At 46.5% G+C, this 17,575-nt stretch overlaps 1 protein-coding gene across 1 annotated transcript; it reads right to left on the minus strand.

The window, feature by feature from the left end:
- Positions 1-4,675: 4,675 nt before the first annotated feature.
- On the minus strand, positions 4,676-8,347 carry LOC125543709 (hydroxyproline O-arabinosyltransferase 3-like). The gene is made up of 8 exons (XM_048707166.1): positions 7,717-8,347; positions 7,178-7,245; positions 6,674-6,875; positions 6,412-6,509; positions 6,242-6,311; positions 6,063-6,134; positions 5,752-5,865; positions 4,676-5,006 (listed from the first exon to the last, which is right to left on the minus strand). The coding sequence occupies exons 1-8, from the start codon at positions 8,179-8,181 to the stop codon at positions 4,941-4,943; spliced, it is 1,155 nt and encodes a 384-aa protein (XP_048563123.1). The 5' UTR covers positions 8,182-8,347; the 3' UTR covers positions 4,676-4,940.
- Positions 8,348-17,575: the final 9,228 nt, after the last annotated feature.

Raw genomic sequence — 17,575 nt, forward strand, 5'->3', positions numbered from 1 at the left:
TCAAATCTGAACTCTCGATCATGGGAGGGGTTGGTTTTCACAACATCAGTGGCCAGAAGCAAGGGATTGTGGTCCAAAGTATCTCTTACCAATTTACGGACAGATGCCAATGGGAATAGCTCTTCCCACTCGAAACTCATGAGGACTCTGTCTAATTTCTCCAAAGTAGGATGTTTCTGTTTATTGGACCAAGTGTATTTACCCCCCCATATGTATTTCTCTTAAATTCAGGGATTGTATGACATCATTAAATCTGTCAGTGTAGTGAGAGTGTGTCAAATTTTTGTTTTTCTCCTCACTGCTGCGGAGGATATTGAAATCTCCACCCACTATATAGGGGACATGAATCTGGGAGCAAGTATAAGCTAATTCATTAAGGAATTCCTCTTTTCTATCATCTTGGGCCGCTCCATAAACCACTACAAGGGTCCACATACTCTTGTGTTTAACATCGTACAAGTTAGCTTGAAGAAGGAAGTTACCAGGTATCCAGGATACCACCTCTAGAGTTTCTTTCTTGATACCACAAAGGATACCGCCAGATTTGCCAATAGAAGGAGTCTAGTTCCAATTATATCTATCGAAAGAGTCCATCTTTCTTAAAGACTTACGGGAGAACTTTTTCTTCATAGTTTCCTGAAGGCCTATAAAATCTAGGGAATGATCTCTCATTAGGTCAGAGAAGCAGGTAGGCATCCCTTTCTTCCCTGCTCCTCTGCAATTCCAGAAAATACCATTCATATTAAGGTGTTGTTTTTCCCTCTTCTGGTAATCCTACTAGGAGGCAGAGTAGGATTACCCTTTTTATCTAGCAAGGAGACATGATTTTTTTGACTTCTGGTCACAGGTTTGGATACAACCACATTGACTTTTCTATCTCTTTTCTTTTTAGATTTAACCACTGTGAAATTCTCCTCATCTATATCGTTTTGATCACCCCATCTCAAACTAAGGGGAGTTTGGTCCCCTTTGGCATTAGTTAATATCATAGGATTCTCCATATTCTTTCCATCCTCTTTCTTTTCTTCCTGAATGTCATTATCGCGATATCTTTCAAGTTCTCTAAGCACATCAATGCAAGCAAAATCTGTATCAGGAATATTTACTCCCATTTTAACCGCTTTAAGAATTAATTCAGGATTAGATAGCGTATCAAAGGAGTTGGGACTATTGTGATTACCTTCTAGGTTTCTCTTTTTCATTGCTGCCATAGCCTTGTCGTCCATCCTTTTCGCTTTGTTCTGCACATTACGCAAGCTGAAGCGCAGATTTTCTTCGGTGACAAGAGGAGGAGTAGGAATCACCTCATCCTCCCCCGCTTCGTCAGGTAGCTCAACTCTGTATGTACTGCCCCCACCCAACTTGCTTCGTTTGTATTCATTCACCTCATTCACCTGTGAACATGATCTCACAACATCAGAGTATAATTTTAGGCTACTCTTGAATATATGATGAACAGATTCTTTTTCATTGTCAAGGTTACTTACACCATCCTCCCCATGTCCTGTTCTTGGGCCATCGTATCAATCAACAAAGTGGTATGTAAGGAATCATCAGACTCAACACTTTCCTGCGACTCCCGAATGATGTCCTGTTTCTCTCCCTTGGACGTGGAAGGAGCCAGCCCAGGTCCGGGAGAGATACTGGCCATCTTAGCTCCAGGAGCCGTCTGAATAGGACCATCTTTCCCCATATTTTGTTCAGGTTTCTGAGTAATCTCAACTGATTTTTTTCCTCTATCAGGATCCCTAACCAAAACCTGTTCTACTTCATAGAAGAAGTCATAGAAATGACCTCCAAGGACTGCCTCAGCAATGATAGGGATTTCATCCACATTCCTGCATCCCATTTTAACCCGAACTGAACTTGGGCGATGTAAGGTAGCACTGTCAATCTCAAGTGGAACACCAACTAAAGATGTAACATAGGCTAGGTTTCTTTCACTTCTCTTGTCCAGAGGAATATTGCTGACTTTCACCCAGGCCACCTCCATAACCCCCTTGGCCCCCACAGCAGATGACCACTGTGTGGCGTGTATCACCGCACCACTTGTTTTGAGAGTGACTTTGCCCACATAGCAGATTTGAGCTACAGCCCTAGGATTAGGAAATCTAACAACAAAAACTCCAGGGCCAATGGCATGAGCAGAGCAACGCCAGCACATAGCCAAGTAGTCACTAAGATCAATCTCCATTTGACGGGTCGATGTTTCCCCTTCTACAATAGTAACAACGATGCTATTGGCCCTCTCCTTAACCTGACTGGCAGTACACGAATCATGTATGAAATAGAAACCCTGCCCTTTAGACTGAAAGGCACACATAGGAGCAATGCAATCCCATGGCAGAAACTCGACGCAGACAGAAGCAAGATGACCTAGTTTATTGCAACGGTCACAGAAAGCTTGAGGGCAGCGTGCAGGAGGATGTTCAGGAGACTTGCAGATTGGACATAGGTCAAGATTCTTGGTAGGGTGCACCTGATTTCGTTTTCCATGAGGCCGCTGCTGTGGTGGATGAGTGCGCTGCTCTGCATTGGTGCCGCCCGAGCCCGACAGTGCCTGCGCCCCCGCACCGGCCGAGCCCGACGACATCTGCGCTTTCTGCACCCAGGTGTCAACAATCTTGCTTTGGAACTGTTACAGTTTGAGAAGGGCGAATTTTTTGTGGGGGCCCAGGTGACACACAGGAGCAACGGCCTTAGGTCGTTTCTCATGGTGGTGTATGGACCTGCGGATCAAAGACGATCTGAAGTGTTTCTTAATGAAATTCATGATCATGTACTTATGTAAATGATGATGTGGACTCGGATGACAACTTCTGATGCCTTTGGTATATGAATCATGAAGCCTTTATATGTGTCTCCATGCATGTGTTTTTCTAACACTTTGTTATGTGTTGAAATTTGTTATTCTCCCTTCTGTAGATGAGGTGGTATGTGGTGTACTCAGGTAGACATCCATGAGTCTATGATTCATGGAAAACATGCCATGAACAAGTCAACCATTACAAAGACAATTGCCACAAAGGGTATGATACTATAGAGAAGGCAGAGCATGTTTACTCCACGTATTTGCTTCACGTAGGGAGAAAATCAGATTGGGTGGAGGTGGATGAATAACCTCTTTGTCCTACTTGTGATCTTTCTTAGTTTGATGCTTGTGTGGTCCATGTAACACAAATGGGTCACATTGAGGTTTTAGTGACTATTTGAGACTTGTAATGATGCTTTAGTTAGTTTGATGTAGAACTTTAGACTCATTGTGATGCTTTAATTAGTTTGATGAACACTTGGGACTTGTTATGGCGCTTTAGTTAATCTGATGAAGAACATTGAATTTGTTATGATTCTTGTGCATTGCCTATGATGTGTACTGTCCGCAGACAATTTTGTACTGTTTGTATGTCTTTTGTTGCAGGGCAGATGTAGAAGCAAATAAAACAGAACATATGACTTCATCTTTGCCGAGTACACCACTCGGTAAAACGTAATTGCCGAGAACAAAGCTCGGCGAAGAAGCCACGTGTTCTTCTCTAGTAGCATGGTCCGAACTTTCATGAGTGTAAGTACATGAATCTCGGCAAACATGGCAGCTGGGGCTTGCTTGGGCACGGTATCATCGAGTGGGCCTACTCGGCAAACAATACTCGGCAAAGATGGGGTTTGCCAAGATTTGTCGAGCAAAACTCGGCAAATATTTCAGGTGACGTGCTTCGTTCCTGGGCTGTTAGATTTGCCGAGTACCTGCGTGCAGTACTCGGCAAAGTCGTCTGCCATGTGGCAGCCGCCGTCTCCGTACGATTCGTCAAGTCCCTTATTTTTTGCCGAGTCCCATGTTTAGTGCTCGAAAAAGTCTTTGCCGAGTACCCTTAGCCAAGAACTATACTCGGCAAACAGTATGCCGAGTGTAAAACAGCTTTCGACGAGTTTTTATAGTACTCAGGAAACTCGGAAATTCTAGTAGTGATGCTACGCCGAATGTGGTGGACGGAGTCAGGCACGGTGTCGCGCTGCAGGTCGAGAGGCGGCAAGGTCGGACGCGGGTGGCAGAGGGGTGAAGCTTACGAGGTTGAGGAGGAGGAAAATGGAAGCGAGGGAGGGTGGAGGCCAGAGGGAGCCAATTTGCTAGTTTCGGGGATACACGGGACGCCGCTTGCACCCCTAAACACAGCAGCACTACATGTCACCGCCATAGACCTCTGCTCTGCGTTGGGACACTGGTAGGTGTAGGTGGTGTTGGACTGTTGGCCCTGCTGGATCATTTGAAGTACATAGATGCTTTGCGTCCGGTTGTTGATACTGTTTGTGTAGGTTGTCCGATGTGTCTCTCTGGTAGCATGAGGTTCTTGTGCTTGGCATGACTTCGCTCAGATTCCTTGCGTTGACAGACGGCAATGAAACGCACAAGCCGAACATGACACGCCTTTTGCGTTCCTTCCGGATGGAACCAGATCCTCTAACATAGAGAAAGAAAGTCACCGTGACATGCCAACAGCACTAATTTCAGACACCAGTACAACGCCATGGATTCTGTTCCGCAGGTGAAACTGTTTATGTCAGTGAGATGGTATAGTTGAACCGAACGGTCGTTTATTCTAATCAAACAAATCTATAATCAAACTGGCAAAGTGCATATACTCCATACCGCATTGCCAAAGGGGTGCAAGCACAACTCTGCTCGAATCATATGACTATTTCAATCTTACCAGTCAGAAAAATTTACAAGATAACCTTAAATGGAAAACAAACTGGGCTGCTATGTTCTTTTTTTCTGTAAAGGTTCTGTTTGGATCAGAGATAATTCACTGGAAAGAGTTAGTTCCTGCAGGAATCGGGAAAATTCCCGTGTTCCTAGCAGGGCCTAAGTATGAAAGAAAAACTATCTACTGTATTTCTGATGTATACCCCTAAGGGGCTCGGATATTTGACGTCCACATAGATTATAATCCATCATCCCACCTAGGAAGGTTTGCGGTAGCTTCATTGACCCTTTTTACCAGTGTAACCTGCAAGGAGAATAGATCAGGCAATCACAGAAGGATAGTGGTCAAATTTTGTAGATACAAATACTACCCTGATATTAAAAAGGAATAACGATCCTTGTTAAATTCAACATGTTTAATGACTTTTATTGAGAACCAGCATTATCAAGAAGCAATGATTTCAAAACCATCAATTGACCTTAAACAGAAGGATGAAAACGCACACGCTTTTTCAGTCCATAGATAACAGTGGTGATGTAAGAAACTTTCATTCAAAGTGTTAGGGACATCAACGCAAGGGTTCGCTGTTCTTGAAAGAAGCGCTTAAATAGAAAACATCGCAGAGCATTCCAGCTTCCGATCCCAAGCACAGCCAATGTATGCCAAGACTTACCATGCTAGCAATCATATTCATCTCAATTAATCAAATTACGCCAGTTTCAGTGGTCACTTTTAAAAGTTCCAAATCCCAGTCTTAGAAACATTTTCGGCTTGATATAGGAAAAACATTATATGGCTAACACGCAGTTACCAACTCGCATTAAGCTAATCATCATAGCATATAGTAAAACAGCAGCAGTAAATAAAATTCCTGCACTGTATTAATCTGTTACCTAAACTTATTCAAACAAATAGAAGATGAATGCAATAATAATATGAAATTCTACTTATTTTTTGTAAATGTTGAACAATAAACAGTAACTCCGTATCTTAAAAATCATAATAAACTTGTTGCGTAATTTTCCAATTTATTCGCTGCTAAACGTACCACGCTTTCTGGCACTCCTGGAGGGGGCAATGTAAGATTTCTTGGCGGTGGCCTATCTTGGTATGATCTCTTGTCGAATCTCCACTCACCAATTTCTCCATATGTCAGTACGCCCTGAAATTGTTTGCCAGGATATTGTCAAATACCTTGTGGTATGGCCAGAAGACCGACCGAATAGCCTTATGTTTAGTAACATAATAGAGAGAAAATAACGGGGCCTTTACTTTCTACCCTCAGTCATATTCATTTCATATGAATATGAGATCTGTAAAAAAGAATCAGACTTATGAATAGTAGGCCCCAATAAATACCTTGAGTGTATAGTCACATCCATAGGTGAAGTGGATAATAAATGTATTGTCGAGCTTCTTATCAAATGGTGGCTGCATTTTTAAGGGGTGTCAGTAATAGCTCTAATCATGTCAATCAAGCACGTCGCTTTTAGTGCGCAAGTATATTGTCGTCAGAAAATCAGAAACAGCTTCAGCACCTGGATCATGAAATCTTTACGAAGGATATGCTGAACCCCATGCAATGCACTGGCAACAGCATATGCATACCTAGAAGCCAAAGAAAAATAACAAAAAACTGGATTTATAACAAAGTAACAATGAGAAAATGCATTTATCAAATTCACACACAAGAAAAGATAATTCTGACATTTCCAAAACCCATCCAAAAGCCTTGTCAGTCTCTTGATCCTCTTTCATTTGTAGTGATACATTCATCCATGTGGGAGCAATCTTCTCAAGCAGTGTCTATTCTTTCCTCATATAACGAGAGATTAAGTTAGATTCAGTAAAATGACTAACCAAAACGGTAACTGAAACACAAATCATGCAAAACCAAATAAATGGAATGGAGCTTCATTCATCCATGAGACTGCAGTCTATAGAGCACCAAGTTAACAACAGTGAATTACCTTCTTAATTATTACAGGGGAATTCCCGATAGGGTCAACATTTGTGATTGGACCCCTTTCTTCAGGATAGTATTTCCTGATAATTTTTTCATGTTCGGATGGTGTGATGTAAAAGAAGGGGAATGCTGCTGGATCATTGTCAAAAGCTAAATTTGGTAAAGGTTTCACAAATATATGATCTGGTTCTGCCATCAGTATGTACCTGTGATATTCAAGCAGAACAGAACAGTTATAAACACATGGAGAGAGAGAGAAATCCATATTATGTACTACTTTAGTGATCTAAACGCTCTTATATTTCTTTACAGAGGGAGTAGGCATGAATGTGCCTAAATATCTGTCCCATCTTACATCCAAACACCAGCAACAACTTTTCTTGTTTCGCTTATTTTTGGTTAATCATGGATGTCTGGATGTCAAATCATAAAGTACCTTGTGGAAGATTAAAAGTTAAAACCATACTGAAAGTATGGAAACCAAAAGGGCATATCAGTCTTTACTTACTCTTCTTCAATCTTTGCCTGCTGCAGCCATTGTACAAATGCCCATGGCCTGTTTAGGACGATATAGCCCTGCAGTGCAGACAGTATCATAATCAAACCTACGGAGCATTTCAAAACTGATGTTGCTTCCCCCAGTAACTGTAACTGGGTGTACATGAACGAAGGAAGTAAAGTTCAAACTGACAGGGCAAATACAGTGCTCAAGGGAAGGCAAGAAAGCAGGACTTGGTCAGAGAGCGGGTGGCGAGTTGCGGCATAAAGGGATTCTCAAGCGCAGACAAAATTCGACATGCGAAATTCATGACCTTTAACAGCTACTTAACAGAACTAGTTAAAGAAATAATAATCACTTGATTTTGCAGTTGCAAGTTGGAAGCGAAGCACCGATTTTCGTTTTATCTCGCCTTAAAATCCCGAAGACAGAGCCCGTCTGCACACGTAGCCCCACGTTGCACAACAAACAAACAAACAAACAAACAAACAAACCGAAACAGAGAGCGAGGAGGAGACCAAAAAAACAGTCAGTCGTGGCGTACTTACACGGTCCTTGCCGGCGGGGAGGGGGTCGACGACGAATGTGGGGATCTCGTCCATGAGGCCGTCGGGCTTCCCCGAGTGCAGCACGCGGGTGAAGCCGCCCATGTCGGTGCCCTCCGGCCGCGCCTGCATCCGCTTGTACCAGAAGTACATGACCCGGCACTGCCACCTGCTGTACGGGGCGTCCGTGGCCGTGAGCGCCACGTGGAAGGGCCGCCTCTGGCCCCTCGCGCCGCCCGCCGCCCGCATCCACTCTGGCATCCGCACCACCGGGTCCCTCACTCCCGTCCCAAGCCCCGCAGTTCCTCCTCCTCCTCCGTTGCCGCTGCCACCGCCGCCTCGTAGCACCATGGCGAGCACGCTGTACGAGATCAGGAAGGCGAACACCCCGACCGCCAGCAGCAGCAGCGCCGACGCAACCGGGCTGCGGCCCCCTCCGCCCGCGGCCTTCCTCGCCGGCGCGTGCATCGCTCTCCAGAGATTCTTTCTCTCGCCCGCTGGGTGGGTTTGGACTCAGTGGGTAGGGGTTTTGCCTTTTGGCCGGGATCGATCGGGGAGGGAGAAGCGGAGAAGGAGAAGGATGGAAAAGAAAGAAAGTGCTCGGTCGGGACTTGCGAGGGAAGCGAGGTAGCCATTCTTCGGGACTAAACAAATTAAGAAGGAACAAATGGCATCACCGTAATTGATGCCCCCGCCCAGAGAGAAGCGGGGGTGTTCTGGATGCCATGTCGAACCCCACTGTCAGGTGGACCCCCCGTGTCTGGGGAAGGTGGGGCCATGAGGTCGGTGGCGAGGAGGAACGTGTGCACGGGTGGAAAAGGGTAAAACGTCGTCTGTGCTCTGCGTCAACTGTGTGTGTGCGCTCTCCGTGCGGCGGGTTGACTTGACCCCAACTGCAGGTGTGGGCTCGCTTGTACCTTCTACAGCGATCGACGAGGGAATATTGCTCTACGTGGGCCCGTTGCTTGTCTCATTCATCGGAAGGCATCCTACTGCTCATCGGAATTTACGCAAGCAAATGGATCGATTTTCATTACTCTCATTGTCGTTGATTTATTATAAAATTTCTTTTATTTATTTTAATTATTGCTGATTTATTACAAACGTGTAGTACTTCTTTTTGCTATGGAAAACCTCTCTAAACAAGTCTTTCAAAAAAATTAGTACTAGTAGCATATTTTAGAGCATCTACAGTCTGCGCCTCAAACATTCGGATGGACAGATCGGTCATAAAAAAACATAGACGGGCACCTTGAACAGGCCTCAAACGCCTAGGCTGGCCGGCATCACTCATATACATCCTAAATGTAGGGCGGATATGAAAATGCCCGGGCGCACCCGGATGCGTCCGCCACGTCGGACCCGACATGCCTACCCCATCATAAATTGCATCAAATCCATCACTCTTCCGCATCCTCCTGCCTCCCTCCAACCTTTCCCGCGTCCGAGCCCTCGTCGTCCGCCACCCTTACTCCTCATTCTCACCGTCGGTCCCGACCCACCGCCCTAGATGTCATCCAGCCCATCCCCGGCCGCCGTGACAAAGGTTGCGTCCACCTAGTCCTTTGCTACTTATGAGCCGCGTTGGGATTTTCCCTGGAGAGGAGGGGAGATGCAGTACAATAGAAATAATTATTTCCCTCAGTGAGAACCAAATTTTATCAAACCAATAGGAGAATCACGCAAAGCCTCGTGAACAACACCTGCACACACAAAAACACATACTTATACCCAACGCGTGCAAGAGGGTTGTCAATCCCCTTGAACTCGTTACTTGCAAACATCAAATCATGTATAGGTAGATGGATAAATTGCAAAACAAAATGAAAGAAATAAAATTGCAGCAAAGGAATTAAGTTTTTATAATTTGATTAAGGTGGGGGTCATAGTTTTCACTAGAGGCTTCTCTCTCGAACACATAGCATACGGTGGGTGAATAAATTACTGTTGGGCAATTGATAGACAAGCGCATAGTTATGACGATATCCAAGGCAATGATCATGTATATATGCATCACGTCCGAGACAAGTAGACCGACTCCTGCCTACATCTACTACTATTACTCCACCAATCAACCGCTATCCAGCATGCATCTATGGTTTTAAGTTCATAAAAAAAGGAGTAACGCCTTAACCAAGATGACATGATGTAGACAAAGTAAACCCAATCAACATAAATAAAGCCCATCGTTTTACCTTTAATGGCAACAATACAAATATGTGTTTTGTCCCCTTCTGTCATCGGATATATAGCACCGCCAGATTGAACCCATCACAAAGCACCTCTCCCACTAAAGATAAATCAATCTAGTTGGCCAAACCAAATGGATAGATTGGAGAGAAATACAAAGTTATAAGAATCATGCATAATAAAGTTCATAAAAGAATCAATTACTTCTCATGAATATTCAGATCATAAACCCACAATTCATCATATCCCAACACACCGCAAAAGAAGATTACATCAGATAGAACTCCAAGAACATCGAGGATAACATGGTGTTGAAGATCAAAGAGAAAGAAGAAGCCATCTAGCTACTAACTATGGACCCCTAGGTCTGTGGTGAACTACTCATGCATCATCGGAAGGCAGTAAGGATGATGTAGAAGCCCTCCGTGATTGATTCCCCTTCTGACAGAGTACCCAAAAAGGCCTCCAGATGGGATCGCGGAAGAACAGAAGCTTGTGGCAGTGGAAAAAGTGTTTCGGTTGGCTCTATGTTGGTTTGGGAATTTTTGGGAATTTATAGAAGTGAAATTAGGTCAAGCGGAGCTGCATGGGGCCCACAAGCTCATGGGGCGCGTCTACCTCCTGGGGCGTGCCCCTTGAGCTTGTGGCTCTCTCGTATCTCGTCTGGTCTCCTCCCGAAGCTTCGAGGGTCCCTTCTGGTCTATAAAAAATTAATCCAAAGATTTTTTCATTTGATATTGATTTTTTGAAAAGCCAAAAATAAGCAAAAAAACAGCAACTGGCATTGGGCGTTGGGCACTAGGTTAATAGGTTAGTATCAACAAATGATATAAAACACCAAGATTGATAATTTAATAGCTGGAACAATTGAAAATTATAGATACGTTGGAGACGTATCATCCTTCGGTGTCTCGTCCTCGGCTTCGTCATGCAAGCCGGATAACATCTCCCAAAGGAACCGGCGGCGTAGGCAGGGAGAGAGGGAAAGCGGCGGCGGCTGTGACGCCCCAAGACCGATGCGTCAGGTGTCTTCCAGTTATTCGCTGACGTTGACATGTCATTTGCTTGCATGTTGCATTTCATCATGTTTGCATCGCATCATGTCATCATGCCATCATTTCATTAATCTTATAACTTTTATAAATAAATTGTATGGATCTTCGATCCATTTAAATCGAGGGAAATGCACATGGTGATTTTATCTTTATAACATATATCCTCCCAATATTATTAGGGAGCTATAAAATAATATTCCATTAGTTTGGAATTAACCGCAAACACACTTGCAATTTAAACTCTCAAGTCTTTTCTGCTTCGAGCTGCTCCTCAAACCTTGCCATATATTCTTTCATCATTTTCCGGAGCTCCACCAAAAATCCGAACATTTTTGGACCTTCCTAACCCTCACTTCCTATTCGAACCATTTGAATTTAAATCAAATGAGTTTGAATTTAAACTTTGAAAAATGCCCACTCCATTTTTCTTGGATCATACACATTTTTGCGAGTCCGGGAATATAGTCCGCGTGCCCAAGTCCTTCCTCTAACCCTTTCTTTTATCTCCTTCCTTTCTTTGCTTTTATTTTTCCGCTATGGAAAAAAATTAGGAGAGAGAGAGCCCAGCGGCCAGGTCGGCCTACTTCCCCACAGCCCAGCTAGGCCTCTCAACAGCCATCCGCGGCCTCCCTAAGGCCCAGCCGCCCCACTCCTTCCTAACCCTAGCCCGTTTCGCTCGACCTCCACTCTCCCTTGTCCCCTCCTCTAGCACCGCCAACGCACGCGCTGCACCCCTCTACCCGATCTCACCCTCTCCCTCTCATCCTCCCTCCAGCGCCGCCAGGAGAGGAGCGCCCGCGCCCGTTTCTTTCTCCCCCCCGATTTCCCCTCGTCCTTCGCGCCCCTCCGCCAAGCGCCGCCGACCGCTCCTTCCTCCTGCTCGATCCCCATCTCCCTCAAAGCGTTGTCACGCATAGAGGGCAAAACTAGCGCCTCCTCACCCTCTCCCTCGATCCCATCCTCCCCGACGCCCTCTCCTACCTCGCGCCCTGCCTTGCCCTGCCATGAACGCCCGGAAGACCTCGCCGCTGCCTCCCCGCCACCGGCCATGGCGCCCGTGCCGGCGACCCGACCTGCCATGCACCATCTCTGTCGTCCCCTCGCCCGTTTGCCTCCTCCTACGCCCTGCGCACCCCTGTGCTCGCGAGCAGGGGACTCCGAGGACGCCAGCCGCCCTCCTCTACCAACCTGCGTCGGCGACTTCCGCCTCCACTCATTGCCGACGAGCAAGCCGCAGCCTGAGCGCTCCTCGCCACGCAGGCATCCCCATCCCAAACCCTCCTCGTCGCTTGCATCTTCTCCGGCAGCGTCGCCGCGCCCGCACGCCTCTGGCGAAGCTTCAAAGGCCACATCGTCGTCCTGTTCAACTCGCACCATCGGGGACCGAATCCCCTCGTCAGATCCGGTGGATCCCCGTTGTTTCCCGTGCCTGTAGGTCCCATCTCGCCGAACCCCCCCTCCCCCATCAGCAGCGCCGCCTCGCCCTGCTGCCATGTCCTGCCGCTACCGCTGCTTTCCTTGCTTCACACGTTGGCAAGCTCGAAGGGCCGTCCCCGGAGAACTTACCTACGACAAGTTCGTGTACCCACGTTGTGTGTTTTCTGCCCAAGTGAAAGTGCGTTATATCAACTAGAGGGGGGGGGGGGTGAATAGGCGATTTTTATGAAAGTCTTCAAAACATGGAAGTTATGAAGACAAACGATAGAAATAAACCTATTACCCTACAGCGGAAGGTAGACTACACTAGGCAAGCCATAGTCAAGTATTCAATAGAGTGAAAGCACAATGACTAATAGCAGCAATGTAGTAAGGATCAGGTAGGAAGATATTGTGAAGCCACACAGAACACGCAGTCACTCAGTGAAGACAAAAGATAGTGCGAACATACAATGACTTCACAAGGAGTAACAATAAGTAAAGGGAAGGGAAGATGAAACCAGTGACTCGCTGAAGACAATGATTTGTTGGACCAGTTCCAGTTGCTGTGACAACTGTACGTCTGGTTAGGGCGGCTAGGTATTTAAACCTTAGGACACACAGTCCCGGACACCCAGTCCTGAACACGCAGCTAAGGACACCCAGTCCTCACCGTATTCCCCTTGAGCTAAGGTCACACAGACCTCGCCCAATCACTCTGGTAAGTCTTCAAGGTAGACTCCCAAACCTTCACAGACTTCGTTCACCGGCAATCCACAATGTCTCTTGGATGCTCAGAACGCGACGCCTAACCGGCTGGAGGATGCACAGTCCTCAAGTGTAATAAGTCTTCAGATCACACAGACAAGAAGACTTAAGTGATGCCTAATTCTCTTTGGCTCTGGGTGGTTAGGGCTTTATCCTCGCAAGGAATTCTCTCTCAAAGGCTTCGAGGTGGGTTGCTCTCAAACGACAAAAGCCGTACTCTGAATCTGAGCAGCCAACCGTTTATGGTTGTAGGGGGTGGGCTATTTATAGCCACTTGGCAACCCGACCTGATTTGTCCGAAATGACCCTGGGTCACTAAGGAACTGACACGTGTTCCAATGGTCAGATTTCAAACTCACACGACAACTTTACTTGGGCTTCAAGCAAAGCTGACTTGCCCGACTCTGGACAAGATTCGCTCTCAAAGTCTTCACTCGAAGACATAGGTTTTGTTTAAGCATCACTTCAGTCATTCTGACTGGTTCTCTTGGACCCCACTTAACAGTACGGTGGTTCCTATGACTCAACACAGAAGAAAGAAGAACTACGAAAGATCTAAGTCTTCGAGCTCCATAGGCTTCATGTGGTGTCTTCTCTTGTCATAGTCTTCAATGTGAATATCTTCATATACCACCTTTGACTTCAATGTCTTCATACATTTTTAGGGGTCATCTCTGGTAGGAAAACCGAATCAATGAGGGACTTCTACCTGTGTTATCCTGCAATTCTCACAAACACATTAGTCCCTCAACTAGGTTTGTCGTCAATACTCCAAAACCAACTAGGGGTGGCACTAGATGCACTTACAATCTCCCCCTTTTTGGTGATTTATGACAAACTAGTTGAAGTTTTCAACGGGGAATATAATCTGTGAAATTGTAAAGGATAAGGAATTGTCTTCATAAGTTACAAGGGCTCCCCCTGAAGATGTGCATATAAGTAATTTGCTTTTGGAATGCAAATGCACATGGCAGGTTGTACTTGTGGAGATCCACTTCAACTTATGATGACAATCCACTATGCATGTGAAAGTATATGAAGATAATGACATGCATAATGGAAAATGGACGTCTGCAGAATGATCTAAGTGCGGAATTTATCGTCGCACATGCGGAATTTATCATCGCAACACAAGGTGGCAAATAAGTAGCAGACGACCATCGAGTTTAAGTGTTGCAACTCAAAGAACCAAATGTAGCAAAACGAGAGTTGTAAGCACGAAGCAAAATATAAAGCACCCACCCATATGGACCCGCTTGAAGACTATAAACCTCATATGCTTTTCCCCCTTTTGTTAGTAAGGACCAAAAAGGTTTGAAGACATAGAGCATCTACTCGTTCCCATGAGGAGTAGGTGAAGCAGCAGGGTCGTTGGTTGTGTTTGGCGGTGCTGAAGAGCTTGGAGCAGAGTCGAAGCGTGCTAAAGGAGGTGGCGGTGAAGTAGCATCGTCTTCATCCTCGATTACTCTGGCATTCACAGTTGCAACAGAGGAAGAGAACTGAGAGTCTTCAAGGGATGGAGTTCGTCGCAGCACTGCCCTTTGAGGAGGTGTGGAGTCAAACTTGAATCGCCCAGTGAAGCCATCCTCTTGAAGATCATCTTCAGAACACATCAGTGTTAGCCCTTTCCATGTGCGGCGAGAGGTTTCATGGGCAACAAAAGCATTCTTGGTGGCAAGATTGCGAATGCGATTAACATCCACCAAGAGGCTTTGCATCTGACGCTTCAGCCAGTCATGATGCCTAGCCTGTTTCCGATGAAGAGCCACAAGAAGCTCTCGGTCGTTGAGAACATGAGTGCGCTTCTTGGGTCGTGGAGCAGTTGTACTGTCAGTGGCTTCAGTGAGAGCAGGATGCGGTGCACGTGTAGTGCCAGCCAAAGGATACACACGAGTTACGGCTTCAATGCCTTCAACGTTCTGAGTGAAACTTTGATGCTCTGCATTCTGAAGACTGAGAGGTTCCTTGGCAGGCTCAGGATAGATGGCTTCAATAGACATATCCACATCAGGCAAAAAGATCCGATGGTTGCGGGCCGAGGGCTGATATGAGATAGCGGAGTGAAGTTTGATCAGCCGCATCACCCAAGGGGCGTAGAACTTCAAACCAAACAGATCAGAGCCAGATGCAGCAAGTTGGCGAATGAAGAAATCCTGTGTATTGAAGCATTTTCCATGAAGAATGTAGAAGACCAAAGTCTTCATTGCACCTTCCAGCTTGGCATGGGGAGAATGTCCTTTGATTGGCCAGAGAGTTCGCCTTATGATGTGATAAATGGTTCTTGGCAGATACTCAAGGTCTTCAACGAAGAACTCTGTTGGATAAGAAACATCTTGGGGCAATGGCTTCATCATACTGAGCATCTGACTCATATTAGGTTCAGTCTTCTGAAAGATGCTCTCAATAGCTTCACTATGAAGCTGACAGCCATGCTCATAGAGATCGCCAGGAGTGGGCAAACCAGTGAGCTCAATGATGTCAAAGGCTTTGGCTTCGTGATGAACGTTTCTTGTCATCCACTCCAGGACCCAAGTCTTCGGGTCTCTGCTATACCCGCGGATGTGAAGTGTGGCATAGAATTGGAGCAGCAACTCTTCATTCCAATGCTCTTGGTCAGTGACGAACGGCAGCAGTCCAACCTCTTTGAAGCAATCCAGAGCTTCTTCCAGACAGGGCAGAGCAGCTATTGCTTCAATGTCAAGGCGCTTGTGTGGGAAGATGCGACCTTGGTTGTAAAGAACGCATGAGTAATAGCTTCGCTGCGGATAACTCCAGAACCGATCAGATGATATTCTTTCCCTGGAGTAGGGGTTCCTGAAGCTGTTGAAGAATGTGTTGTCTGCTCTGAAGCCATTGATATTGAAGGAGCCAGGTGCTAATGCAGGACCTGGGAACCTTGGCAATCTTGGGATTGGCTTCTGTACCTGAGGCCTGTGCTCAACATGATAGTCAAATTGGGGACCGGCAGCAGACGCAGGAACAGAAGCAGCGGGATCAGTGGCTTCGCTGACTTTTGGTGCTTTTGTTGGTGAGGGCTCCACATTTGCTTCAGCCATGACAGCGTCAGTGGCTTCAGTGGTGTTGGTGGTGGCAGCCGCAAGATTTTCAACCTCCACTTGACGAGCTGGAGGGTCACTTACGATCACGTTCTCCTCGAGAACTGCTTCTTGATGGGACAGGGGAGTAGCAGCTTGTGGTACTTCTTCTTCATCGGCTGATGCAGCCGGAATGTCTTCAGCAGTTTTAGCTTCAGACGCAGAGACTTGAGGCCTTGGACCTTTGCGAAGCCTGCGCAATGCGGGCGACGCCTATGGAGTTTGTGTTGGCTGGGCCTTAGAGTCTTCTTCCTCTTGTGGGCGATCCGCCCATGAAGCATCCTGTGCTATTGGTGTCAGTGGATGGCCAATGCTGATGAGTTCACTGTGCGTGAGCACAAGCGATGATACCTGTTGGTGCTCTAGCTGAGGAAGGGCTGCATCATCTTCAACATGGTCATGGTGACCAATGTCCTCAGCAGCGAGGGGATCAGCTGCTGGAAAGTCTTCAGCTTCATGAGCCTCTGTGAAAGCAGGCTCATGGACAGTCAGTTGACGTTCTTGTGGATCGGCGTCGGGGTGAACCATGGAAATGGGTTCAACAATCAAGGGCTCCGTGGGAGCAGCCCATTCCTTCTTGGTCATTCTTTTCTTCTTGGCGGGGGCAGTAGCAGAGGCTTCAGGATGTTTTCTCTTCCTTGCTTCAGCCTTAGCAGTCCTGGTCTTCTTCAGTTCTGAAGCGGTTGACCTGGCCTTTGGCTTTGGGCCAGTCATGCTAGTTGGGAAGACAAGGGGATCTGCCTCCTACCTTGGTGCTTCAGGTTCAGCCATAGCGGGCTTCTTCTGCTTCTTGGAAGCCATCCTGGGGTCGATGCCAGGACGCCCAAGGGCCTTGCGCTTCTCAGCCTCATTGTAGGCTTGCACACACCTATCAGCCAGGACCTTCATGCGCTCACGAGAACCCTGAGCTTCTGCACGTTTCTTTAGAAATGCTTCCTTGAGCTCGTGCAGCATAATCTTGAAATTCTTCACGTCTTGCACGCTGAGCTTGGCCATATGCTTCTTGAACTGAGATTTCTCAAAGTCAATCTTCTGCTTCAGTTCGACAATGCGCTGGGCGATAGCTAACTCTGAAGCAATGGCACCATGGAAGGCGACACTGAGGCCAATGGGTAGTTGGAGATCGTCGAAGCTGATGTTTGGTGTGTCAAACCATTCATCAATGAAGTTGTGAATGACTGTTACATCAAAGAGAGGCAGATCATTGAAGATTTTTGCTTCTTCTTTGCTCTTGATGAGTTGCTCAAGAGCGTCATCTGCAAGATCTTCATCACTTGACAGATCAATGGCATCATTGCGTAGGATGGCAGCAGCTGTTAGCTCTTGGCCGGTGTGTGG

This window comes from Triticum urartu, chromosome 3, assembly GCF_003073215.2.
Source record: "Triticum urartu cultivar G1812 chromosome 3, Tu2.1, whole genome shotgun sequence".
NCBI classification, from domain to species: Eukaryota; Viridiplantae; Streptophyta; class Magnoliopsida; order Poales; family Poaceae; genus Triticum; species Triticum urartu.